At 41.8% G+C, this 26,053-nt stretch overlaps 1 protein-coding gene across 1 annotated transcript in view; it reads right to left on the reverse strand.

Annotated features, from left to right (window-relative positions):
- Positions 1 to 418: 418 nt before the first annotated feature.
- Positions 419 to 26,053, reverse strand: part of LAMC1 (laminin subunit gamma 1) — a 123,486-nt gene continuing 97,851 nt past the window's right edge. The window contains exons 14-28 of the mRNA XM_055419128.2: positions 22,465 to 22,710; positions 21,850 to 22,003; positions 21,108 to 21,250; positions 19,939 to 20,117; positions 18,699 to 18,855; positions 16,009 to 16,214; positions 15,493 to 15,572; positions 13,454 to 13,591; positions 12,797 to 12,941; positions 10,994 to 11,143; positions 10,613 to 10,727; positions 9,453 to 9,652; positions 8,067 to 8,225; positions 5,355 to 5,454; positions 419 to 3,440 (exon numbers count right to left, since the gene is read on the reverse strand). Coding sequence (XP_055275103.2) covers positions 3,184 to 3,440; positions 5,355 to 5,454; positions 8,067 to 8,225; positions 9,453 to 9,652; positions 10,613 to 10,727; positions 10,994 to 11,143; positions 12,797 to 12,941; positions 13,454 to 13,591; positions 15,493 to 15,572; positions 16,009 to 16,214; positions 18,699 to 18,855; positions 19,939 to 20,117; positions 21,108 to 21,250; positions 21,850 to 22,003; positions 22,465 to 22,710 — 2,429 coding nt within the window. The 3' untranslated portion in view covers positions 419 to 3,183. The remainder of the gene's footprint in view (positions 3,441 to 5,354; positions 5,455 to 8,066; positions 8,226 to 9,452; positions 9,653 to 10,612; positions 10,728 to 10,993; positions 11,144 to 12,796; positions 12,942 to 13,453; positions 13,592 to 15,492; positions 15,573 to 16,008; positions 16,215 to 18,698; positions 18,856 to 19,938; positions 20,118 to 21,107; positions 21,251 to 21,849; positions 22,004 to 22,464; positions 22,711 to 26,053) is intronic.

Below are 26,053 nucleotides of genomic sequence, written 5' to 3' on the forward strand. Positions count from 1 at the left end.
GCAAAGCGTCAAACGTTTCCTATTTGGAGCTTTACAGAAAAAGTTTGCCAGTCTCTGTACCACACCAAAATATCCCAATCTGAGACAAATATGTGTATTACACTATTGGGGGTGTGTGTGTTCAGTCGTGTCTGACTCTGAGGCTCCACAGACAGTAGCCTGACAGGCTCCTCTGTCCATGGCATTTTCCAGGGAAGAATTCTGGAGCGGGTTGCCGTTTCCTCCTCCAGGGGATCTTTCCGACCCAGCAATCGAACTGTTATCTCTTGCATCTCCTGCCCTGGCAGGTGATATACTCACCCACACTGGATTGTTCTCAGGAAAATCATCCAAAAAATACGTTATAAGAAGCTTCCCCTTTGTCATCCCTTTTAAAACCTCTTACATCCGCAGTACCACACTAAAGCCACACCAAGTATAAAGGGTTACAAATATTCAGATTTTATTATAAATAAAATACTGTTCTTTTTAACATAAAAAATGCCAAGTGTTGCATTTTTTTTACCACCCTGGAGAGCAAGACCGTAGAGATTAAGGCAAACAGCTCAAGTGAAGGCACATGGAAAAGGGCCACAGTTGGAATTAAAAGGGGAACTTCCAGGGAACAGCTGTGTATGTTCCCTGCGACACCCCGCAATTCTGCAGCAGCCACCCTGTCAGTTTCATTACATATAATACAGATAACTGGAACTATACAATACAATAATGGCTATATTGCAGGAGTGTAATGAAGGTATCCTCTTATAAAGAACTTTTATTTTAAAAATAAAATTCTGTTTAAAAATATACCACGGAGATGGAAAAGGAGAAAAGAAACAACCAATCTCCCCAATTTCACTGTGGCCTAAGACTTACTGGGGTGAACCTGACCCACAGGCTAGGTGGGAGAACCACCTTGGCAGTCTGTCTTCAGTCCTTTTCCTGCAACCTTGACCAAAACGTCTACTGCGATGTGACCACATAAGAAGAGGAAGGAGCTAGGAAACGCTGATGTGAACACTCGGCAAGGAAGAGTCACGCCTCCTGCGATGGGAGAAGAGGCCTGAGAGGAGGGACAGAGTGACGCCAGGTCAAGACACCGCCAAGTCAACTCTGGGATGCGAGGAGGAGACGGAAAGGAGAATGAGGACTGACCGCCTCTCCCGCTCTACCTGTCCACAGCAGGATCCCTTACAAGTGCTCGTAATTATGCCCCTCCCTCTCAAAACGATCCATCCAAACAACTGCCAGAAAGGATATTTCCAGCTCATCCCTGGCTAGGCTCACGCTAATGGTGAAGATGTCCTTCAGCATGCTTTCCCAATTCCAGCATTCCCTGTCAACCTGGCGTTCCTGCTCTGGGGCAGGCGTTAAGAACACTGTGCTGTGGCTGAGGACCACCAGGAATGCAGTGGAAGAGGGTTCCAGGTACCTCTTTCTCATGGCTGTGTGTGGAGGAAAGCAGGTGGATGTGAACGTCCGAGAATAGACACGCTGCAAACACAAGGCGAAGGGCAGACCAACGGGGAGCAAATCCAATCCAAAGAATGGCAGATGGAAGAGAAGGAGGTATACAGACGCACTGTGCCGGTGAAGAGGAAAAATGAAGTGAAGAAGTGAACGGACAGTGTCCTTCCAGAAACAGGACAAGGGTATTTACATAAACTCCTTACTCTATAATCATGATAAACAAACAAAAAAAAAAACATTCACACAAAAATATAAATTTGAAATAATTAATAGCACCAGTGTGTCAGATAATAGTTTCTTTCCCCCGCTACGCAAAGTACAAAGCTGCATAGTGTTAAAGGCTATATGTGAATCTTGAAGGCAGGCTGGCAGGAGAGGAAGGGGTTTGTGGCAGAGAATCATCACGCTGTGATCTTGCAAGAAAATCACAGAGCTGAGGATCAGAAGTTGAGAAGCCCACTAGGAAACTCCACGTAAGGGCCTTCCGTCTACACTTGGAGGGGAAGGTCTAGAGGTGGTTTAGATCGCAAAGTGCAGGAATGAGATGGTGTTGGCAGCTGCGTGAAATACTGAGTGCAAGTATTTGCCACCAGGATTTGGCAAACAATGTGTTTTGAGAGGGATTCTACGTGATGGGAACATCAGAAGAAAACTGAAACTAAAAAAAGGGTCTAATATTTCATCTCTCCCCAATGGAAGAAAAATGGATACGTGGGATCCTGACAATGCACGTCACATCTAAGTTCTATCCCTTTGCTAGAAAAGACGAGGACAAGGAGGCTTTTGCTTTGTTTGTCAAGATCTTAAGGACCAACCACCATTCTCTGCCAGGTAACTAGTTCCAAGACTAATATACTAAAAACAAAAAAGCTCTAAGAATTAGTTTGATTTTGAAAAAAAAAAACAAACAAAACTTTAGTGGTTATCATATCCCTATTTCTTCTGTATAAATTCCACTTATAGGAATAGAAGGCGTCTGTTGGTGAGTGCAAGCTGCCCGTTCAGATTTAAAGTATCAGCTGCCCAAAGACCTGAAAAAAGTTTATCTTCCTAGTCAATTATTAACATCTGAGAAAATGTTCGGCCTACTTCTGCAGTCTCATATTCTCCTGGAGACTGTCACGAATCATTGCATCCTTACCCGTGGATGGCTCAGTGTCCTACACTCAAATAGCTAAAACTGATGATGGCTCTCGACATTCTAAATGACCAATACCTTTGGCACAGGAGGTGTATCTCCTTTTTGCTTAAAAGGAGGAGGGGCAGGAGATGTAGATGCATTTTCTTTGCCTATAGACTGGATATACTGGCCATCACAATGCTACTGTTAGTAGCCAAACTTTTCCTTCATAGAAACAAGAGTACTGAGACTGAGGAGGTTCTGTTGGCATCAGTGAGAAAGGGAGGGCTACTTGCTCAGCCCTGGCACACAATGGTTCCCACGAAGTGTTTAAGCCACTGTACAGCAACGCAGGATGCCACGTCCTTATGTGACTCGGAAGGGACAGGTGAGTCTTAGGGAGCGCCGTTAAGTGGAAGAGAGACTTTATTAGATAGAACCCTTTGTTCCTGATTCACGATGTTTAATTTGCTTCTCCTTAAAACTTTGTGACTTTTCCTGGTTCAATAGGACAGTGGTGGAGAGCAGCAGAGAGTGGGGGGCAGGGGTCTGAAAAATGCAATCTTTGTGTGAAGGCACTCTGTGGCCTCACAGTGGCTCCCTAAAGGAAGATGCTAGGGCTTCTCAATGGACGGGGTGTTGAAGCAGCCAGAGGGTAAGGTCTTCTTGATGTCTTCCAGGTTGCGGATGTCCTTCAGGATCTCCTCGATGTCTCGGTTATAGTCCATGATGGCAGCCTCCTGCTTCCTGGCTTCGTTCTCCAGGTTGGACACCTTCCTGTCTAGGTCACTGACTTTCATTTCCTCTTTGGCTCTGTTCAGGGTGCCTTCAATCTCATTTAGCTTGTTCAGGTCCACTGTGTCCAGCTGCCCTACAGAGTCAGAAGAGGACAGACGCATTCAGTACGAATCGTGACATCACTCCATAAGGGCTGCCCCCTCCAAACCCACCAACCTTTTTATAAAGGAAGACCAGCAGCTGCCATTACACAAAAGTGGCCTGAGAACTAGACACCCAACTAATGAGAACATACTGTACGGCAGAGAGAACTCTACTTAATGCACTGCGGTGACCTCAACGGGAAGGAAGTCCAGGAGGGTGGGGATATATGTATGTGTACGGCTGATTCATTCTGCTGTAGAGCAGACAGTAACACAGCATTGGAAAACAACTATACTCTGGGAAAAGTTAATTAAGAAAGGGAGGGGGCACTACCAATGCAAACCAAGTACAAACACTGACCTAAGCCAGCAGGGATGGGTCAGAACATATAATGAATATTGGGGCTGGATTTTTTTTTCCCCCTCAGAATATGGTTTCTGTGAAATGTTTTCTGAATACATAGCTACTATGTCCCAGCCCTTGGGTCTTATTTGTGGTTTGAAGGTCATCAAGTAACGTTTAATCCCTTTTTCTTTTTCATGTTTATATATGTAATCTTTTTGTCTTTTTAGTGCCCTTTAATAAACATAAAAATCTTTAAGCTAGAACCCTAAGCCCTCAGCTCTTCGATATCAGGGAGATTGGGTTGCTTTGGGGGAGTGTTATCCTTCTCCCAGAGTTAGACTCTATTATAGAAGCCCTCCTGTGGAGAATGGCCAGGGTTGAAAGGCTGAAATAATTTTAGCAAAGCTTTGCTTTAAAATTAGCACGAAAAAGAGGTCCCTTTGAAAGGAACTATTTCTATATAAACGAAAGCAGATAGCCAGCTGCAGTACTTTATGTATACCATTTGACATCAATTATTCTCAGATGTTAAGTAATTTGCCCAAATTTGCACAGTTTACAGGCAACAAAGCAACGATTCCAACGCAAGTCTGACTAACTTTAAAAGCCAAACTTTTCTGCCACAAAAGCTACCTCCTTCTAGCTTACTTTCATTTTAAAATCCATCTGCTGGCACATAATTTATTATTCTTCAAAATTAAGACAGATAAAAATATCACACACAACCCCCACAAAACAAAACATTGACCAAAACCAAACTTGAAAGACTAACACATTAAAACAGGATGCCTTGTTACACAGCTGGACTAGTTAAGAGTACCGTGTGCGTGCTAAGCCACTTCAGTCGTGTCCAACTCTGCAACCCTGTGGACTATAGCCTTCTAGGCTCCTTGCCAAGCAAAAATACTGGAGTGGGTTGCCATGCCCTTCCCTCCAGAGGATCTTCCCAACCCAGGGATTGAACCTGGGTCTGCTACCTGGCAGGTGGATTCTTTACTACTAGGGCCACCTGGGAAGCTCACTGGTTAGAGAAATTACAGCTTTATAATGCAGACTGGTGACAAAAGTACATCTATCCTATAATGAGGCCTGCTCCCTATCAAACTGGATTAAAGGAAAATTTCAATATGCTTATATTTCCTTCAAAACAAAAGCCTTTTCTCTCATTTTGCATAAAAACCATCAGCTCATCAGATTGTTCTTTCATTCTATCACTGAAATCCTTCACTTCAAACTCTGAAGACATCCTGCCAGCGGGATGAGCTAAGAATGATCATTGCTCAACTATATTATAAATCTTGACCATAAAAGAGCCATGCTAGCTGGCAGCAAACCTTTAGAATTTTATTAAGTCCCTAGATCATGGTCAGATTCCAATACTGAGGTCAGATTCCATGGAAGGACCTAGTAAGTACATGTTGAATTAATACAACTTAAAAGTCACGATTCAGTTTATACAATCTTTGCACTGTAATATCTACTTTTGAGTCAACTATCTCAGATCCCAAAAACAGTACAAAGAATTCAAAGACTACCTACAATGACTACAGTTACTTACCAAGCTGCTCCAGGAGGTCATTAATAAGGTTTAGGAGGTTGGTAACAGAGTTTTTGGCTTTTCTAGCATTGATCTCAGCTTCCTGAGCAGCCTGTGAAGCCTGTACACCAAAAAAGGATAAATAATAAATGATACATTTTCATCTTCTTGAAATATCTTTCCCCAATGAGTCAACAAATATAATTTTCAGATGGTTTCCCTTCTTCTAACTCATGAAACTATAATCTCTCACTGTAGGGATTTTTTTGGGTCATATCTTCATGTTGAGGATGTTGCTATCTTTAATTCACATGACAGTCATAAGGAGGCAGTCATATACCTATTCTGTATTTGTATTTCAAAGATCAATGTTATAATTTCCTTTGCTCACTTTCTTACTCAAGAATACATGAAAGTGTATTCAAAATTAAACCCATCAAGCAGAAACAAGTTACTTAAAAAAACTTTTTTTGGTTCTCTGTTTCTCCTTTTTTAAAAATTTAACTAAATTTATTTATTTATTTTTCAGCCACACCATGTAGCATGTGGGATAGATCCCTAACCAGGGACTGAATCCATGACCTCTGCAGTGGAAGCATGGAGTCTTGACCACTGGACCACCAAGAAAGGCCCTACAAGTTACTTTTTAAGGATGAACACAAAAACAATGAACACATTTAGAACTAGAACATGTCCTCCAAGACTTGATTATCAGAAATAGCCTATTAGAAAATTTTCATAATTATGTGATATTCTTCTAAAACTCCCTCTCCCCCTGTAATCACATACACACACTGAAACAATACAATTTACATTTAAAAAAATCAACCAAAGGTAAATCTATTTGGGAAAATTCCATGAAACCTGAACAAATATGCTTCTGCATGAGTCACAGGAAATGGCAATGGAAGAGGAAGTGTCTAAGGATCAGAAAACAGATGCTCTCACAAATAAATCTGGTCAGGATATACACCAGGAGCTTTGAGCTTCCCACCACAGAACTGTTTTTCCTAGTTTTTTCTGGGTCAACAGAAATACGAAACTTTTGGATAGAGAAACAATGTGAAAATTTTAAAAGAAAGCGAGAGGAAAAAACCTTCACAAATATATGATTACTCTCTGTTCAAATCGCAGCCACTACCACTGCGTCTTCCCAGGCAGTCTGCGAATATCCCAGCAGAGACGCCGGTCCCTGGGCCACAAGTCACCAACAGCATTTATCCCGCTGTCTGCAGCCCCCTCTTCTAGAACAACTGTCAGCTTTCACCCTTTTCCTTAAAAAAATAGGTTACCGACTCCAATAATACTGATGCAATTCTGGCCTTTCAGGCTATTTAACTATAAATGGGATAGTATATATGAAGGTGCCCTGTGCTCCTTATAAATTATTTACCAAAAGGAATAAAAGATAGATCTTTTTTCTTCCCTTTGAATGGAATCCATACCCTCTTTGACGGTATGAAGATATATATATTTTCCTTCTTTCAACAGGCTCTAAATCTCATGTTTCTATGACTGCATTAAAAAAAAAAAAATCCAGAGACACTCAGCACATATAAAAAACATACATTTTTACTACGTGGGAATTTTCACTTGAGACATACCTTGCTATAGAAAATTCAGATAATCCAAAACAAAAATCAAAAAATGCATAATAAGGTATTTGCAAAGGGATACTTCTGTTATCACTTCCCTAAGGACTTCATTAGATTAACAAGCTTAGTAATTCTTCTTTCTATCCCAAGGTGAAAATTATCTACCATGAGCATTTATACAGTCACTCAGTTGGGTCCGACTCTTTGTGACCTCATGGATATAAAGTCCATGGAATTCTCCAGGCCAGAATACTGGAGTGGGTAGCCTTTCCCTTCTCCAGAGGATCTTGCCAACCCAGGGATCAAACTCAGGTCTCCTGCACGGCTGGCAGATTCTTTACGAGCTGAGCCACCAGGGAAGCCCAAGAATACTGGAGAGGGTAGCCGATCCCTTCTCCAGCAGATTTTCCCAACCCAGGAACTGAACTGAGGTCTCTGCATTGCAGGCAGATCCTTTACTAGCTGAGCTATGAGGGAAGCCCACACAAAGGAGTTCATGTCTTGTTATTACTGTGATTATAATCAGATTGAACTGGAAAGAAATTATTTCCACTGTGACTCCACTAGTATTTCAAAAGCAAAATATTGCATAAAACAGAAAAATGGACCCCAGTCCTTCGGGGGACCACGTATTCACAAACAGAGCTATGTATACACGTCATCACAATAAGTGAAAAATTGAACTGGATGTAAGTTTGGTATGTTTTGTCATCTTCAAAACTGTCCTTTTACACAAGAAACTGGTTTTTGCTAAAGGCAAGCTGCTGGGAGACTAAGAGGAGGAAGGAAATTAACTTTTCATTGCATTCCTTTTTTCCCTTTTCTGACTATATCCAATTTATGAATTACCCATTCAAAAATATAAATACATACTTTTAAATGTCCTAAAACCTCAAATGTGTAAAGCAATGTTTTGCTTTTAATTGAGAGTTACTTTGGGAAGGAACTCTTGTGCAACAATCTGGCAGAAGATCCAAATTCTTTGTCTTCTATGTAAGTTACTAACCCAATTCTTGACCAGGAAGCACAACTGAAAACAGAAGTCAACAGGAGAGAGACTCCTCAACAAGTCAGGAATCTTTCATCATTAAACACCGTTCACTTTCTACTCGTTACCAAAAGCGCCAAAGTCACTTACCATGCCTGCCATCATCATATCCTGGTCAGCATCCTCTTGTTTTCTCTTCAGCTCTTTTTCTGCTTCCTGTAGTTGTTTCAACATATTATTCACCTCGTTGTCCAGGTCTGTCACTTCTGCAAAAGTCCTTTCAGCTTCTGCCTTGGTGCTGGTAGCGTTCTAGACACAAAAGAAACAACTGCTGATGAAAACATGCTTTCCTTTCTCTAAAGTATTCTGCCACTCAAAACTAGGACCCAGAAACAACAGGGCAACAATATGCCCTATAATTTGTACTCTAAGTTGAATTATGTTATCATTTATTTGGGCTACAAATAACAGTAATGAAAAAAAAATAACATTACCACCTAACGTAATAACATTTTACAAAGCACTGTTATTTGTATCCTCTTATTTAATCCAGTTAATAAAAATTCCTGTTCTATTGTTGCCATTTTTAGTTGGGATCACATCACTGCAACATTTGACTGGTGTATACTTTCCACCGCATCACACTGATTAGACTCTTTCACATGGATAATTTTCTATTCAAAGCTAGTCTTATTCTAGTTGGCAGTTCATTATAATGTACAAAAAGTCCATAATCCTGAAATATGATATATCTGCTCTAAATAAACTAAAAACTGTGTGTGATTTTCAAACACATATAAATTTACAATCAGCTCCAATTTCGCCTTTAAATGAAACAGACTGATCTTTAAGTAGGAGAAAGCCAGCCTAAAGAAGTTATTCTTTAAGATGAGTAGAAAGAATCCTGGCACAGGCAGCTATAAAAATTCTGAATAGATGGGACTTAGATACGGCAATATGTTTGTTTGAAAGGGGGGCGTGAAAAACCGTATCGACTTGACACTCTATATAAGAGAGAAAAAAATAAACTATCCATGGCAGGGAACTGCGTTTATTTAGAGTCTGATTTTTTTGTGGGAGGGGACTCTATAGGTCCCTGAAGCCACCCCCTCTCCCCACAACTCACCCTGCCACTGAGACATAGAAGAGATTTTAGAGTAAAAGACCCTTTCTTTCTTTTGTTGCATCACACAGCATGTGGGATCTAGTTTCCTGACCAGGGATTGAAACTGCACCCCCTGTATTGGAAGCATGGAGTCTTAACCACTGGACCGCCAAGGAAGTTCCAAAGGACCCTTTCAGTAACTCTCCCCTCTTAATCAACGTGATTACCTGCTCTAATGTTTGGTTTAAAAGAAAAGAGAGAAAAAGGAATGACAAAGATGGAGTAATATAACTTTACTGGAGGCAAGGAAAAAATGTGCAAGACCTTTGGGGGTGGTGGCGGCGGGCAGTCTCGAAAGAACCTGGAAAACGACTAGAGGATAGAGAACATGTGAGCAAAGGCCTGGTTTCGGACAGGAGGGGCGAGCACACCTTCTGGACAGCGCTGGCGATCCTCTCCGCCTCGTGGGCCTTGTTCCTGGCCTCGGTGGCATCTGCGGCAGCATTGCCCAGCGCCTGCTGAGCTTCCCTGGTCTTTTCATTGGCCTCAGTTATGGTCTGGTTGATGGCAGGGATTCTCCTTAGGGCCTCCTCTGCAGCCGTCTTGTTATCATTCACTCGCCTATCAAAATCTAAAACAGGTTCAAGGAATGCATTTGAACTAAACTCTCAACAAGCCAAAAGGGAGACTTTCAGGGAGCTGTCACAAGATTTTGCTTTATGAACAATGGAAGTCAGGGGAAAAGAGTGAAAAACAGCATGGACTGAAATCTTAGGAGAACAAAGCTCACAGCTCTATATGGAAGGCTCATGGGATGAACACCTGCTTCTGCAAAGCAAACTCTCACTTGAAACGTCCATTTTCATGCAGAACCGAGGATGCTATCACCTCCACCTCAACCACTATTGAAAGATGCAGCTTGTGTTTGCTATCTGTAAGGTACTGAATTGAGAGCTTTATGGATTTCTGTAACTGCATCATTGGTATACATTAGAAAATTAAGGATTAAAAAGGTAGATCATTTTTTCAAGGATTCACAGTAAGAGGTAGATCAGGACTTCTAACTCAAACCTACTGACACAGAGCCCATACATTCAACCATTATCCTGTAAAGCTTCTTTATTTACAGAACTTATATTTATCAGAGGCAAGTTCAAGGCTATACAATGAATTGAGCGTAGTTCTTTTTTATCTTGGGTAAAGAAAGAAAACAAAGACTGAGATGAATTGGCAGAGAAAATTAAAGATACTCTCCACTTACCAATACAAGGCAGATAAATAGGCATATCTCAGTTAAAAGAAATATACTTTTTTTTGGTTTTCATACCATGACATGATACGTAAAATGACATGAGCTCTGGGATTTTTCTTTGAAATACTTAACATAAAAAGGTAGGGAAGGTGTTGAGGGACAAAGTAAGTACAGGAAAAATCTTAACTGTTGAATCTGAATGACAGGTATACAGGATTTATTACACTATTATCTCTCATACTGTATGTGGTCAGAAAATCTCACAGTAAAAATCTTTAACAAAAGAAAGAAAACCAGCCTAACGGAGGACATCGCCCCTGTTGCCTCACCCTCTGATACCTTTCAGGTTGCTGAGAATGTCATTGGCTTCTTGTAAGGTGTTTCGTCCCTTTTCGGCAGCTTCTTCCGCAAGAGCCTTGGCAGCGTCCGCTCGGGCGAGGAGTTGGTCAGCAGTCTGCAAACACATGGCAGATCAGAGGACAAAGCCTCCCAGGTAAAGCCCTTCTCTCTCCTAACAGACCAGGCACCTCCAGGCCACCCCACTCTGACACCAGCCAGCATACAACAGGTTAGGCCTGGGCATTGGCACAGCACCCTCCTCTGATTTCTTTGTGTGTTTTGTTGCTTCTGCGATTTGTGGTGACGGCTCAGACACAGCTTACAATCAGACAATTTCAATGTTTGCCTCATGAAATGAAGCAGTCTGCACAGCGAACCAACCTGCTGCTCAGTCTTTCCTTTCTCCAGAAGGTTCTTCACTTCGAACTCTTTCCCTCTCATGTCCTCTCTGAGGTCCTCGTAATCTTTCAACTTCTGGTCAATCAGACGGTCCAGATCTTCAGCTTCCTTCTTGATTTTATTTGCCTCATTCTATGAAAAGCAAGTAAGATCGCATATGTTAGCAGTAGCAGCAGGAGCAGCACAGGGCAAGATTTTATGGACCTTTTTTTTTTTTAAAAAAAAAAACAAAACAAAACAGAGGTATACCCTACCTCTATGCAGTGAAATGCACGATACTTAGTTTAATGAGTTTTGACAAATATATTCACCTGTGTAGCCAAACCCCAATCAAGATACACAGTATTTCCACCCCGGAAATGCCCTTGTATCTCTTTCCAGTCCATCTCCCCACCCACATTTCCAACAATGCGGCTGTCACTGGTCTGTTTTTTCAATCATCATAGATTAGTTTTGCCTATTGTCAAATTCCATATATATGAAATCATAAGTATGTACAAACCTAGACAGCATATTAAAAAGCAGAGACATTACTTTGCCAGTAAAGGTCCATATAGTCAAAGCTATGGTTTCTCCAGTAGTCATGTAGGAATGTGAAAACTGGACCATAAAGGAGGCTGAGAGCCAAAGAATTCCTGCTTTTGAATTGTGGTTCTGGAAAAGACTCTTCAGAGTCCCTTGGACTGCAAGATCAAACCAGTTAATCCTAAAGAAAATCAATCCTGAATATTCATTGGAAGGACTGATGATGAAGCTGAAGCTCCAATACTTTGGTCACCTGATGCGAAAAGCCAACTCATTAGAAAAGACCCTGATGCTGGGAAAGACTGAAAGCAGGAGGAGAAGGGGATGACAGAGGATGAGATGGTTGGATGGTATCACCAAATCAATGGACATGAGTTTGAGCAAGCTCCAGGAGATGGTGATGGGACAGGGAAGCCTGGCGTGCTGCAGTCCATGGGGTTACAAAGGGTTGGACATGACTGAGCAACCAAACAACAACAACAGTATGTACATGTCTGAAGAGATTTAAAACATTATGATAAAAACAAAGTCAAGACCTCAGACATAAGAATGGAAACTTAACATATTTCAAGTTTAATGTAAAAAATACACCATTTATATAGAACCTGGTGTGAGGATTCATGATTAGAGTACAGGTGAAATAAAATATCATCAATCCCCAAATATTCTACCTGCCCCAAAGCATCCTCACACAGTTCTTTCATTTAAACCACTCTATTATTTCTCTCTTGTTCAAAAGCAGATAGTGCCTGGGAGCAACAATCCAGGTGTCAACTATAACTTGGATTTAGGAGTGATTATTCATATCACTAAAGGAGTCTTTTCTATTTAATGTTTATAATCACAGGATTATTTTACCTCAATAAGTTCTCTTTTTTTCAGGCAAGGCTTTATTGGGGCCCCTGCTGCAGCAGGGAGGAGTGAGAACAAGTAACAGGCTGCCGGGCTCACTCGTTCACTGAAAGGGGTGAGCTTGTTCCTTATATGGGGTGAGGGTAGGGGTGTATTAACATATCTAACCTAGAACTCTGACTTTACCAGTGAGTCAATGGGAGGTCAGAGGAGGTATTGGATTGGCCAATACCATAAGATGTTATGGAAAAACATCAACGAACCTTTTGGCCAACTCAATAGGGACTGATGACAGTTGGGGGGCAGTCAGAAGAGCGCTCCCCCAGACTGAGGGGGGTCTGTGGGGGTGTGTTTGGGGGGAGAGAGTGAGGGTGGCAAGTCTGCACAGGCAGGCTGTCAGCCCAATACCTCCAGTGCTTCTGAGTCCACAGGAGTGAGCTGAGCTACGCTGGCGTAGATCTCCACCGCTTTATCACCAGCCTTCTTGGCCTCCTCGTGTACTCGGGCGGCTTGCTTCTCAAGATCCTGGGAGATGTTCTTCGCTTGTTCATACCTAAGGAATGAAAGATGTGACCTAATGAAAACCTACGTTCCTTTTAGCATCTTAATGCTCACCAGATTCATTCTAGTTTAAATCACTGTGATAGTATTTTCAAAACTTCAAAGAAATGCTATATTAAAATGCTATTATTTAATACCAATACAGCTGAAATTTCTATTTCACCTCATCACTTTATAGCATATAATATACCACACGCTTTCTTATTTCAGACACCTTTTAAATATATGTAGTTTATTTTCTCTGCTTATTCTGTGATATTTTTTCTCTTCTCATTTATGCAGAATTTTAAGTATCATGGGTAGTCTTTATCATTCTCTGATACAGCAATTGGATCAAATAAAATCTCTGTGGCTCTAGATCCCTTGCTCTAATTACTGCATCATTTCAAAAGCACAATTAATAAAAGATACCTTACTCCATGAATGTCTGGCCTGAATTCACCAGCATTTAATTCTTCATTGAACTGGTGCCACTTACAAGAACAATTTTTAAATTATACTCACTTTCTATTAAGCTCTTCAATCTCAAATGCTGTTTGATTTTCTCCTGCTAGTGTCCTCAAAAGCAGATTGTATGCCTCAGCTGAGGTATCATTGGCTGTCTTTGCTACTCGTACAATGTCATCAGCTTCTTGTTTATGGCTATATAACATAACAGGAAAAACAAGTCATGAAACAGAACATTTTAATAGGGAAAACAGCAGAATTAAGGTAAAGCTTACCTTATTATATACATATATTACTGTGGGCAGAGTTCCACAAATATCGAAAAGTCTTATAAATTTGGAATTTTGTTATCATTTCAGTGGGGCTGAGTTTATAAATAAGCATTCTATAATCTGAGAAAATGACATTTCCCAGGAAGATTAATGATATAAAATATACAGGGAAAATGCTTTTACTTCTCAAAAATTACCCTTAAATTTAATTACTTAGCAATATTTATACGAGAAACTATGTATGGTGGCAAGAACTCATTTCTTTAGTCACCAACATGGATCTCAGACCTCACCTTTAATGGTTACTCTGGTTCTGTTGGTACCTAATCTTAAAATCCCTTTGACTATTCAGATTTCTCACATGCAACCTAGGAAGAGAAATTCAATGCCAAATGGCAAAGAACACGTCAACTGGGACTGCTGAGTAACTGCTAAGGTTTTTTTTTCAGCTCTAAAATTTCATATTACGTTGTCACACTGCAATACATGGCCATTCTTTTTGATCTGATAAACTTTCCTTCAAATTTCATGCAAGAAGTACACCACAATTAATTTATCTCCAAGACCTAATTTTTCTTGGGAGCTTTCTATAATGTTTTCAGCTGTCTTCTTTTAATCAGAAAATCCAGCTCTGAAACCATGAATGCTCTATGAACTAAATTACAGCAGTTCACACATTCACATTTACAAAGAACAGAAAGAGAGCATGTAGTTAAAGCAAGAAGCCAATGCAATTGCTCAGACCCTGAGGCTAAAATTCTATCAGGTTTTATTTAAGCACCCTAGACCCATGAGGTCTGCTGTTCTGCAATGCATTTATAAACATTTATTGAGTACTTATTATATGTCAGATACTGTTTCAAGCACTGGGACTTCAGCAATGAATAAAGCACACAAAAATGCCTGCCCTCACAAGGACTACATTTTAGCAATTTTATTTTTTTAAAAATGCTTTAACTGGATGCCGTCTACAATTTAAAGTCTTAAGAAATTACCTTACTTTTAATCAGTAATGAAATGATCTGTTTGGCTAATTTTCACGTGTACTATGGGTTATTAAATATTTTCTATTGAAACTTGAAAATAAAACATTTTTGTTAAAAATTTCAAAATTAAAAACAACGACGATGACGACAAGGGACTTCAATGGTGGTCCAGGGGTTAAGAATCCGCCTGCCAATGCAGGGGGACACGGGTTCAATTCCTGGTCTGGGAGGATCCCACGTGCTGCAGAACTAAGCTCACAAGCCACAACTACCGAGTCTGTGTGCCCTAGAGCCTGTGCTCCGCAACAAGAGAAGCCGCCGCAATGGGAAATCCCACACTGCAACAAACAGCAGCCCCCACTAACTGCAACCAGAGAAAGAAACACAGGCAGCAACGAAGACCCAGTGCAACCGAAAGTAAACAAACAAAAAAATTTTAAATTAATAACCTTAAAAAAGCAGCTAAGTTCTGAGCTTCTTATCTACTAAGAGTAAGGTTTCAAAATTAAAAATCTAAATTTTCCTTCAGTTCAGTTCAGTTCAGATGCTCAGTCGTGTCCGACTCTTTGCGACCCCATGAATCACAGCACGCCAGGCCTCCCTGTCCACCCTCCAAACCATCATATTCTAATATTCAAAATAAATACTCTAATATCAAAGTAAAGGGAAGAAAAGAGTGCATGTAGTTCTTTTCAGAGTACAGTACATAACATCTCAGAAAAGAGAGCAAACTTTGCAGAAGTAATTATGTGGGAAGTGTCTGTGGATGTAGGGTGGAACATGTACATGCCATAACATAAGCCATAACTTAATCATTAAAAAGGGATCTGGAGGTTACCGTTCAGCAAGCTTCCGTGCCTCTTCTGCCAAAAGGGTCATGTTGTTGGGGTCCCCTGTAGACTCTGGCTGAGTAATTGACTGAAGAGGAAGTAAAAAAGCACTGATCTCAAAGGAAGGGATTATTTATATTAATAAACAAGTGTCAAAACTAAATTTTTATCAATATTATTTAGAGAAAGAATGCCTCTTCATTTAAGAGATCTTCAGTTAATATCAGCATCCTTGACTACAGATTATTATTTCTATTTTCAGCGGAGAATAAAGAAAGCTTAAATTGTTTAGAAGGACCAAAACTAGAGACAGGACCCAGATGTCTTTTGGTTTTAATTCAGTTTGGGATAACTATTTCATGGCAACTATGAGCAATGTGGCTTTCTTCCTCCATGTTTAGAGACAAATAAAAAGATACAAGGAGTCAATTTATCGGAGGAAGCACTCCACTACCAGTAAAAGACTTGCTGTGAATGACCAAGGGACTCCCCCAGTCCCACTTCACACTGTTCCAATCACTCACCACATTGGCAATGGCAACCTTTGCTTTCTCAAGTTCTCTGGATGCGATTTCAATCAACTGCTCTGTGCTTTCTACCCGGGAACGTGCTTGTTCAGCCAAGTTTCCGGTCTCTTCAATGGTATTCCGGATATTCTGTAAACGGCTAATTTGGCTGAATAAGGTGTTATTCACTCTCTGGAGGCGATCCATCAAATTTTGGTCTACATCTGCAATAGCAGTGCAGAAGAAAGTTCATAAATTATCTGAAGGGGTGGGGGACATATCATCTCATATGAAATCTGAGGCACTGCTTCTCGTCACGCTTCCAAATACAGCATATTTCTGACAATTTTCCTGAAGCCAGCAGCAGAGCTGGTCAGACCATCTCTCCCACTTGATGAGTCCCTCCTTTCTTACACCACATGGCATCCCAGTCTTACACAATGACTGGCAAAGAGAAGACACTCAAAACATACCTAATGAAGTGAAGATGTTGACACTCCAGCACATGCAAGATTGAATAAAAATACAGTGCTGGTAAAAGCACTACCAGCCCTGACAGATGCACAGTTTTCTAAACTAGGAAAAAACTCAGTTCAAAACAGAAGTTGGAATACAGCACCTTAAATGCATTTTTAAACTAAGTAGACTTGTTGCCACCCCACACATCCATGTAATTTCAGACTGATCTCTGCTTTTGAATAGTTCTTTGAATTGTTCTTTCTTAATTTTGCCCATTTGATTTAAACCTCATACCTGTACCCTAATCAATTAAGAAAAAAATATAAGCCCATACAAAGATAATTCTGATGTTATTAAAATTCTCACATCATGAGGTTATATTACTATACAGAAACCATTAAGTCAATATTATTCAAACTGACCAGTTCTTAATTCTGCATGATGCTAGTGTTGGCATCTGAATTTCCCAAGGTATGTACAAGAGGTGAGAAGCTGAAGTCAAGATCAACAAAGGAACACAGGCTTGGAAAACAGCATCTTGGAAGCAGGGTCACCCAGTCAATACTTGTGCAAACCTGGCAGACTGCAAAATGCTCATCTAACTACAGAATGACCCCGTTCAGATATTAAACAATTCTTTGACAACCCAAAGATTTTTAACAAAACACAAAATAAAAAACAAGTTGAAATTACAGAGAATCACTTAGATTTAGGAAGCAGCCAATGAAGTTAAGAAGCCCCTTCCACTTCAAACTCCAAGAAGGTAACCTATTGATCTCTCTGGACAGTTCTTTAGAGAAACAATAGTATCCCCCCAAAAAGGGAAGAGATAACCCAAGTGGATCACTTCAAAGCCCTCTAATTCCAAGTGTCCACTTGTACTACATAATCTCCTTTCAAAACTGAAGAATAAACACAAGTTTAAACTACAAATGAATACTGAGGGAGAGTCTGAAAGGATAAATCATTATGAAGATATTCTTATTCTTGGCTAGTCTGAACCTAAGTGGGAAAGGTCAGCCAGGAACTCCATGAACCAGGACTTAGTGGGAGTGGATTTTAAACCCCAGACTCACTCTGGTGGCTCCCAAAGCGAGAAGAAGAAGGAACCCATTATGCTCCCCATCCTTCAGGTGGCTCAGGGGGAAGTGTGGTGGCCATGGCTCCTATTAGAGCTTCGTCCCACAGAATCATCCGCTTGGGCAGAGGAAAGGCTGCAGTCATTGTGGCTGAAGAGAGCCCGATGTGCTGCGGCTGCACCAAGGCGTGGAGCCTGGATGGTGGCAGTGCTGGCCGACCTCGCTTTCTTGCCCCTTGACTGAGCTTGAGGTGCTGGCACCAGAGCTGTGTGCCACACCCCACCTCTCAGGTGCCTGATCGGCACTTAAGAATGACCACCCCACATTCAACTATTCAACGGATGTGGCAAGACAGATATGAATTTGTTGTTACAGGAGAATACGTTAATGGAAAAACGTGTGTCAAAATTTGAAAAATGAACATTCTAAAAAAAACCCCACCATTATTTACACAGAACAGGAAACCTATAAATTCTTCTTAATCTAGGTTTAAGACTTAAAATGTAACAACTGAAACAAAAAACATGTTTTCCACATCTCATTTTATTTTTCCATTTCTAAAAATTTCCCTCATAGAACAATTTCTGGACTATCCTACAAAAATTAAACAAACTTGCTCAAACCAGACACATCCAATTTCTTCCTTCTATACTTCAATCATTTTGTAAAATTTTAGGGACATTTACAACAGGAAATAAGCACCATATTTAGTTTTCGTTGACCTGGAACCTGACAAGACGACTTCTCTAACTCATACTGGAAATGCAGTCAATAGGGAAACTGATCATTGTGGCCCCAAGTGTATTAATGTTAACGCACATTTACTTTGAATATCTACCAAGCACCTGGATTTCAATGATGGAGAAAACCCAACACAAAAGTAACCTCAGACCAACAGTGAGCACCTAGATACAAGGATTTATAGAATGCTTGGGGTTTAACATCTAACTATGTCTGATGTAATGGGAGAATTACTTCTGCTTAGTGTATCTTAAAACATTGACAGGTTCTTTTCTCCATGTTTAAAAAATGAAATCATTCATATTCTAAACATTGTTTAAAAACTGAGAAAGGGTTTTATAAAACCATATAATTTAACCTTGAACTAAGAGTCACATCTAAAGATGGCCCACCTCACAGAAATTACCCACTTGTTTTAACTTTGTGTACCTTTGACATCCTGGGCTTCACGAAGGAGGTCAGTAACTTCTCTCTCTGCTTCCTTTAGTCTATCCTCAAAGGCTTGATCTGTCACCATCTCATCTCCAGTTCCAAGGTTTGCAATGAGATTCTCTAATTCCCGGAGTTTTGCTCGATGATCAGCAACCTAAACATAATGAAAAAGGAAAAGGGAAAGCCAGGATGTATAAACATTCCTGAAGAACTTGATTGCACAACCTGCAGAAATAATAATCAAAGCGGTGCTCTGTAAGTGTGGAGGTCTACATACTCCGTGGATGTAAACTTTTAAGTAGATAACATGAGTAGTTTTTCCTCATTTCTCTGGTTTCAAAAGAAAAACTGTCAGGCTGATTCAGCTGACTTTAAACTCTGCGTGTGACAATTCTCCAGTTCTGATCGCTGTCTCCTGTTTTGAGATTACTTTCCTGATATCGCCAACTGGCTCTTTGACAGGGATTCTCAACTTAACATCCACAACTATACCCTTGATTGTTTTTCTCTTAAATATGTATTCTCTGAATCATCTCCATCTCAGTAAGTAGTGCCTCCAACTACCTTAAGCAAAACAACGCAAGATCCATCTTGATTCTTCTCTTTCCCTATCCTGACCCTCTCTTATATCCTGCCGTGCTGAACACATGTATTTGTCTAATTCAGTCTACGCTTTCCCTTTTGCCCTATTCCTAACCATCCAACTGCATGCAGCAGAGTGTTCTTGAAGTATAAACTGAATTTCCCAGCTTAAAACTCTTTAGTGCACTCCCATTGGATTTTGAATAAAATCTAAATTTCTTACTCTGGTCAACATGGTGCAACATAAGCAGTCTCTGACAACCTCTCCAGTCTTATCACAAACCATTCCCTCTTTATTCGGCAGGATCCAGATACCCTCGAGCTTCGAGGCCACTGTACCCACGTTCCTTTTTCCTGGAACAGCCTACCCATCTCTTCTTCTTTGGCTTGATCTTTCTTATCCTTAAGATCTCACCTTAGGTGAGTTTCCACAGAGGCTTTATAGAAAGGAGTTCTCCCCAGTTATTCTCTGCATTCTTTCTTGTACTTAGTATTTCTTTAATTTTTATTATGTGTCTCCCAGTCAGCACTTGAGCCCTTGAGAACAGGGGCTGGATCTATCTGGTTCACCATTTTTTCTCTAGAGCTGAGAGCGTAGGAAGTGCCCATTCAACGTCTGCTGAATGAATGAACGCATGCACTGCTGACAGCTGACCTTATCCTTCACCAGCCGGTAACAAGCTGGACATTCCTGGCAGCCAGGCCAAGACCGATTGTAGAAATAGTTCTCTTCACACTGGTCACAGCGATTCCCCACAAAGCCTTCTCTGCATTCACAGCGACCATCGTCCTTGCACTGGAGGGAAAGAGACCCCTCAGGATGACAGTCACAGGCTGCAGGATAAAGGGAAAAGGGTACATAACAAGGAAAAAATGGAAGAGTGCATTTTCTTTAAGCTCAGAGTGGTATCAATAAGCCAACTGTACTATCGTTATAAGTAGATGCTTTGTGAAAAACAGGCTGATTCAAGAGAATTTAAATGGTTATGACTGCTCAGCAGAGAGGACAGACATTTTTAAACAACTGTAAATTTTAAAGTAAAGTGAGCATCTTTTGGAGGGGGCACATTTCCTATGACTGAATAATTATACAAATTAGTCTGTGAAGTAGCAATCAGTGCATTACAGAAAGTGCCCTTTTCGTGCACTTCCAAGAATTCATCTCTACCTTCATCTCTCCAACCGTTTAATTTTTTCTTTCTCTAAGGAACTAGAACACCCAAACGCTAGTGCTGATTTTCCATTATTTTGTAGTCTGTTTACTCATGTTGTTCTCTGAACGGAGGCAATGACCTATGCTGCATTCCACAGGAGAAACGAAGGAATTCAGAAAGCAAAAACCCAAACTGTTCTGCGGCCTAATTCCAGGCAAGTGTTTATGCCAAGGAGCAGCAGATGTGGACATGTAAGCACACCAAAAGGGCCCCAAGGGTGGGAAGCAACTGCAGTCAGCAAGTCAACAAACACGTCTGAGCAGAGTCCCTCACAGCTTCATTATCTGCACGAAGAATGTGATCAATTAAAAAGTTTCATTAAGCACAGGAGGCAGCTCGGTAATCAAAGGGTAATCACTTGGAAATATGAAAGACCAGAAAAAAGAAGAATCAGAAACACTATTAAAGAAGACATAAATCATGTGGTTGCTAAGGTCCTCTGAGTTTTAGAAATGGATCACGATTCTGGAATAAAGCATCTCTGAGGACTTGGGTATAGCCCTGACCGTGAGCCGTGGGCCTACATAGAGGCTGGTAAAATGTTTTGGATTCACAATTCTAACGGGAACGAGAGGGGACTGAAGACTTCTATCCCACCCACGCCGCTTACGTTTGCAGCCTTCGGGTCCAAACCCAAAGTGGTTGACCTCGCAGCGCTCACAGTGCTGACCGGTGATGCCAGGCTGGCACTCACACTGGCCACTGTGGATGTCACACTGTCCGTTGGTGGAACCCAAAGCGTGGCAGTCACACCTAATAAATGAACACATGACAATTCTCAGGTAAAAAAAAAGACTTTAGGCAAACCTTTTTTTTCCTTTCAGCACAGGACTGATACAATTGTGTATCAGAAAATAGAATGTTTTAACGATGACAGATGTTAAGGTTCCTGAGGTTCCAGTAATTTTCATGAGCTCTACTCAGATCTTCTTTTTCTAACCTAACCCACACAAATACTGCTGTTCCATTACTAAAACCACTTCCCATGGCTCTCCAGTCTGGCACTGCATAGGCACTGGGCTGGAGCTTTGAAAACGGGAATTCCCAGCCTCTGCAACCCTAGAAGTTCTGATTCTAAACATCTCAGAAACGACCTTATAATTTGCATTAAAAAAAAAAAAATGTTGCTCAGGTGATGCTGACACAGCTGGTGCTACTGCCTTCCACTCTCTGCTCTCATTACTTCATTACAGCTCTCCAACATCGCCTCTAAAGGCTGCCTTGCCTGTTTCAGGCACTCAAATAATTCCCGAACAAAGCCAAACCAACGGTCAAACACAACTTACAAAAATTCATCTGTGACAATAAAAAAAAGCCAAGGTTACCCGCACCAAGGGAACCCGCTGTTTTACCTCTCACAGCCCTGCCCGCTCTGCAGGTTGTAGAATCCGGGGTCACAAGCGCCGCAGTCCCGGCCGGTCACGTGGGGCAGACACTCGCACTGCCCAGTCACGGGGTTACAGCTGCTCTGCTGCTTCACCGTCCCGTAGGGGTTGCAGTCACAGGCTACGGCGGGAACACACAGACAGCCAAAGATGCGCATCACCCAAGAGGAACCCTCAGGTGTAAACGACATAAACAGAGTCTTCTGACTTGTGTTGTCCAATACAGCAGCCACTGGTCACCCAACAGAGGTGCGCGCTCAACACGAAACACATACTCGACTTTGAAGAAGCAGTGTGGGAAAAAAGAACGTACATCTCAACCATTTTTTATTGATTACTTGCTGAGATGATAATATGTTACGATATGTCAAATAAAATACAATGTTAAAATGAACTTTACCTGCTTCTCTTTATTGTACTGTATCTACTAGAATAATTTAAATTACGTAAGTGGTTCACACTATACCTCTATGGAACAGCGCTGCATTAGACCAGACAACTGTAAATATTTAAAGAGACCATGCAGTGATGCTCAGGATGAGTAAGTGTAACTGCAAGAAGATTTGGCCGATGGTTGGTTACCTTTGCATTTGTCTGCTGGATTGGGAGCCAGGGGATTTCCAAAAAATCCATCTTTGCACCGGTCACAGTAGAAGCCGGCCGTGTTATAGATGCACTTCAGGCATTCTCCGGTCAGGCGGTTGCAATTCCCAACCGCGTTGGGATCAATGTTGTCATTGCACTGGCACAGGCGGCAAAGCCTCACAGGGCCGTTACTACCCAGAGGGTCTCCAAAGTAGCCATCATCACAGAGTTCACATCTTTTACCTGCGTGTGAGACAATCTGATGTTATGAGAGAAAGGCCTTAAATGTTTCTAGTGCCACTGGTTACAGACAGTCTGGAGGAACCACCAGGCACAACGCTACATGGTGCCATAGACATGGCATCAGCCTAGGAGAGAAGAAGACCTGGGCTGCAGCTCTGGCGTGGTACCCGGCCACTGGGGTAACCTTGGACAGATCTCCATTTCTTCAGAAATACAGCACCTGGTTTGCCTCCTTCTCCAGCTGTTTTGAGGATTAACTGAAATCATGCCCTAAGAGTGCTTTGTAAATGAGGCTTTACTAACCTTTCCAGCCCCAAGGGTTGGCACATTCACCTGTGTCTATTTTTGTCAATAATATTGAGCAAACTGAAAGATGACATTTTTTTTTTAAACATGGTTTTTAAAAAAATGTTTATTTATTTGGCTGTGCTGGGTCTTTGTTGCGGCACACTGGATCTTTTGCTGTGGCACATGGACGCTCTAGCTGCAAAGCACGGGCTTAGTTGCCCTGTAGTATGTGGGCCTTAGTGTCCCAATCAGGGATTGAACCCATGTCTTTTGCATCAGAAGGCAGATTCTTTACCACTGGACCACTGGGAAGTCCCTGAAAATGACTCTTCATATCATTCATTCCTCGTACAATGGAGTTGAAAAAGTGATAGTCACTCAGTCATGTCTGACTCTTTGTGACCCCATGGACTACAGTTCACCAGGCTCCTCTGTCTATGGAATTCTCCAGGCAAGAACACTGGAGTGGGTTGACATTCCCTTCTCCAGAGGGTCTTTCTGACCCATTGATCGAATCTGGATCTCCTGCATTGTAGGCAGATTCTTTACCAGTTGAGCCACCAGGGAAGCTCCATACAGCAGGTTTGGCAGGATCATTTTCTTAAAACATAAAAGGCATCTACTAATCCTTGTTTGAGCAGTGTCAGCCGGCACAGGAGAGACCTCAGAGATCATCATTTGCTACTCATTCTTATTATGGAGAAAGAAACAGACAGGCTAAGGAACTAACAGTAAAAGAGACAGAGCTAGCATTCAGGGTTCTTTCCACTACATTAAACTCACTGCTCCTCATCCTTCCTTTTCCACTTGCCCATCATTATTAGCTCAAGCTGTGTTTGTGGTATCTTTGTAGCTGCTGCTGCTGCTGCAAAGTCCCTTCAGTCGTGTCCGACTCTGTGCGACCCCATAGATGGAAGCCCACCAGGCTCCCCCGTCCCTGGGATTCTCCAGGCCAGAACACTAGAGTGGGTTGCCATTTCCTTCTCCAATGCACGAAAGTTAAAAGTAAAAGTGAAGCTAACTGGGCCTAAATTAGCCTCAAATTTTTTTTGGAGAAATAAAGGTTTGTTCATTTACTCATCCCATTAATACTGCCTGAGCATCTATGATGTACAGACTGTTCTAGGGTTGTCCAGGGTGATGTGGAGAACAGGTGGATGAGGTCTCTGCTCTCACAAGGCTTGTGCTGCCCCTGAGGGAGATGAGTTCACAAACAAACAAGACCACATCAGATATTGACACACATAAAAAAGTTAAAACAGAAAATATGATGAGAGAGACAGGTCAAGGGCTACTTCATATTGAGTGGTTCCTCTGTAAGAGGAGATATTTGGGATGATAATGGAGAGACACAAGAACTAAACCACGATAATATTCAAGGGAAGAAGGTTCCAGAAAAGCAAGGTGAGCTTGTGGAAGCAGTAACAGCAGCCGTGTAGGGCACAGTAAGGAAACGGTTTAAATTAAAGTGCAGTGAGATGCTATTGGGGGGAGGGGCGGTTTTAAGTGATGAGATCTGATTTACATTTTAAAAGTATTATTCTGGCTGCTGTATGGGGAATGGGTTGAAGGAAAGCAGAGTGAAGCATGGAGGCAAATCAGGAGGCTATCTCAGGTGAGAGACGACGATGGTGTAGAACAGGGTGGTTATGAGTGAAAGTGGTAAAGAATGGTCAGATTTGAGAGACTAACACCTTCTGGCTGACTCCTGGGAAATGAAAGAAAGAAGAATCAAGGATAAGCATAGGATTTTAACTTGAGCAAATAGGTGGATGGAGGAACAGAGTCCAAACTGAAGGCAATCAAAGACTTAGCTTGGATTTGCTTAAATGTGAGATTCCTTTGGCTGTCTGACTCAAAATCACAACAGAAAATATCTGGCACCTTCAAACTAGCAACACTGGAGCAGAGTTAATAAAGACAGCATCTACAGAAGGCAGGGGAGAATGCTGAGACGTCTCAAGTGCAGTGCAGACCTGGGACAGCAACGCAGGAGTCCTTAACCTCGGCCTCAAGGGGTGAGCAGTTACCGGGAGTTGGTGATGGACAGGGAGGCCTGGCATGCTGTAATTCATGGGGTCGCAAAGAGTCGGACACGACTGAGCGACTGAACTGAACTGAATGGTTTCTAACTTTATCAGAAAGAGCTGTTTGGAGAAGTCCCCTGCCGAGAGCCCCTTCAGACACGGGGCCTTGAAACACATACTCTGCCCTCATCCTCTGTTCCTCTCTGGCCTCCTATGTGTTTCCCACCAAGCGGAGGTGGCCATGTAATGTCGCACACACAGGTCTCATCAGCGTGGAGCAGCGCAGAGAATAGACATGGAGGGGCCGATGGAAGGCTCCCTACCCACCATTCAGGTACAGATAGCAAGTAGGCAGCTGGCCCTCAGGAGAGCAAGGTCAGGGCTGAAGGCAGGGATTTTCCAGCTGTAGGCAAGGAGGGGCTTTTGAAGCCTAAAGGTGAGAGGTGCTCACCTAAAGAGAGAATACAGATAAAGCTGACAAGAAAACCCCAGGCTGAGAAATAGAAGTGATCAAAGGAGACCCAAAAGAAGAGAAGAAAGGGAGAAGAAAACCAAGGAGAGGGAAGAGTCACCAAAGGCAGGAGGAGAAACTGCAGCAAAGGGAGTAGCCGGCAGTATCCAGTGTTGCTGAAACACCAGGTCAGATAAGGACAGAAAACTGCCCACTGCGTCTGGCAAACAGAGACCACTGATGAGGTAACAGAAGATCTAGCTGGGGATGGGGCAGGACGTGGAGAAACAGGATGTTCAAAGGGGATGGGAAGCTAGGGGCCCTTTTGCCTCTGAGGTAAATACAACAGTTTCCAGACACAAGATTCTTCTCCCGCGTAGGATTAAGACAGGACTTCAGTTCTGCTCTTTCATCCGTTAATTTAGCCAGTTTAGATATGATCCATATTTTAAATGTCTTAGGGACCTCCCTGGCGGTCCAGTGGTTAAGAATCTACCTCCCAATGCAGGGGACACAGGTTTGATCCCTGGTTAGAGAACTAAGATCCTACATCCTGTGGGACAACTAAGTCCATGTG

This window comes from Moschus berezovskii, chromosome 17 (assembly GCF_049115385.1).
Source record: "Moschus berezovskii isolate FMDL1 chromosome 17, NW_MosBer_1.0, whole genome shotgun sequence".
NCBI lineage: Eukaryota > Metazoa > Chordata > Mammalia > Artiodactyla > Moschidae > Moschus > Moschus berezovskii.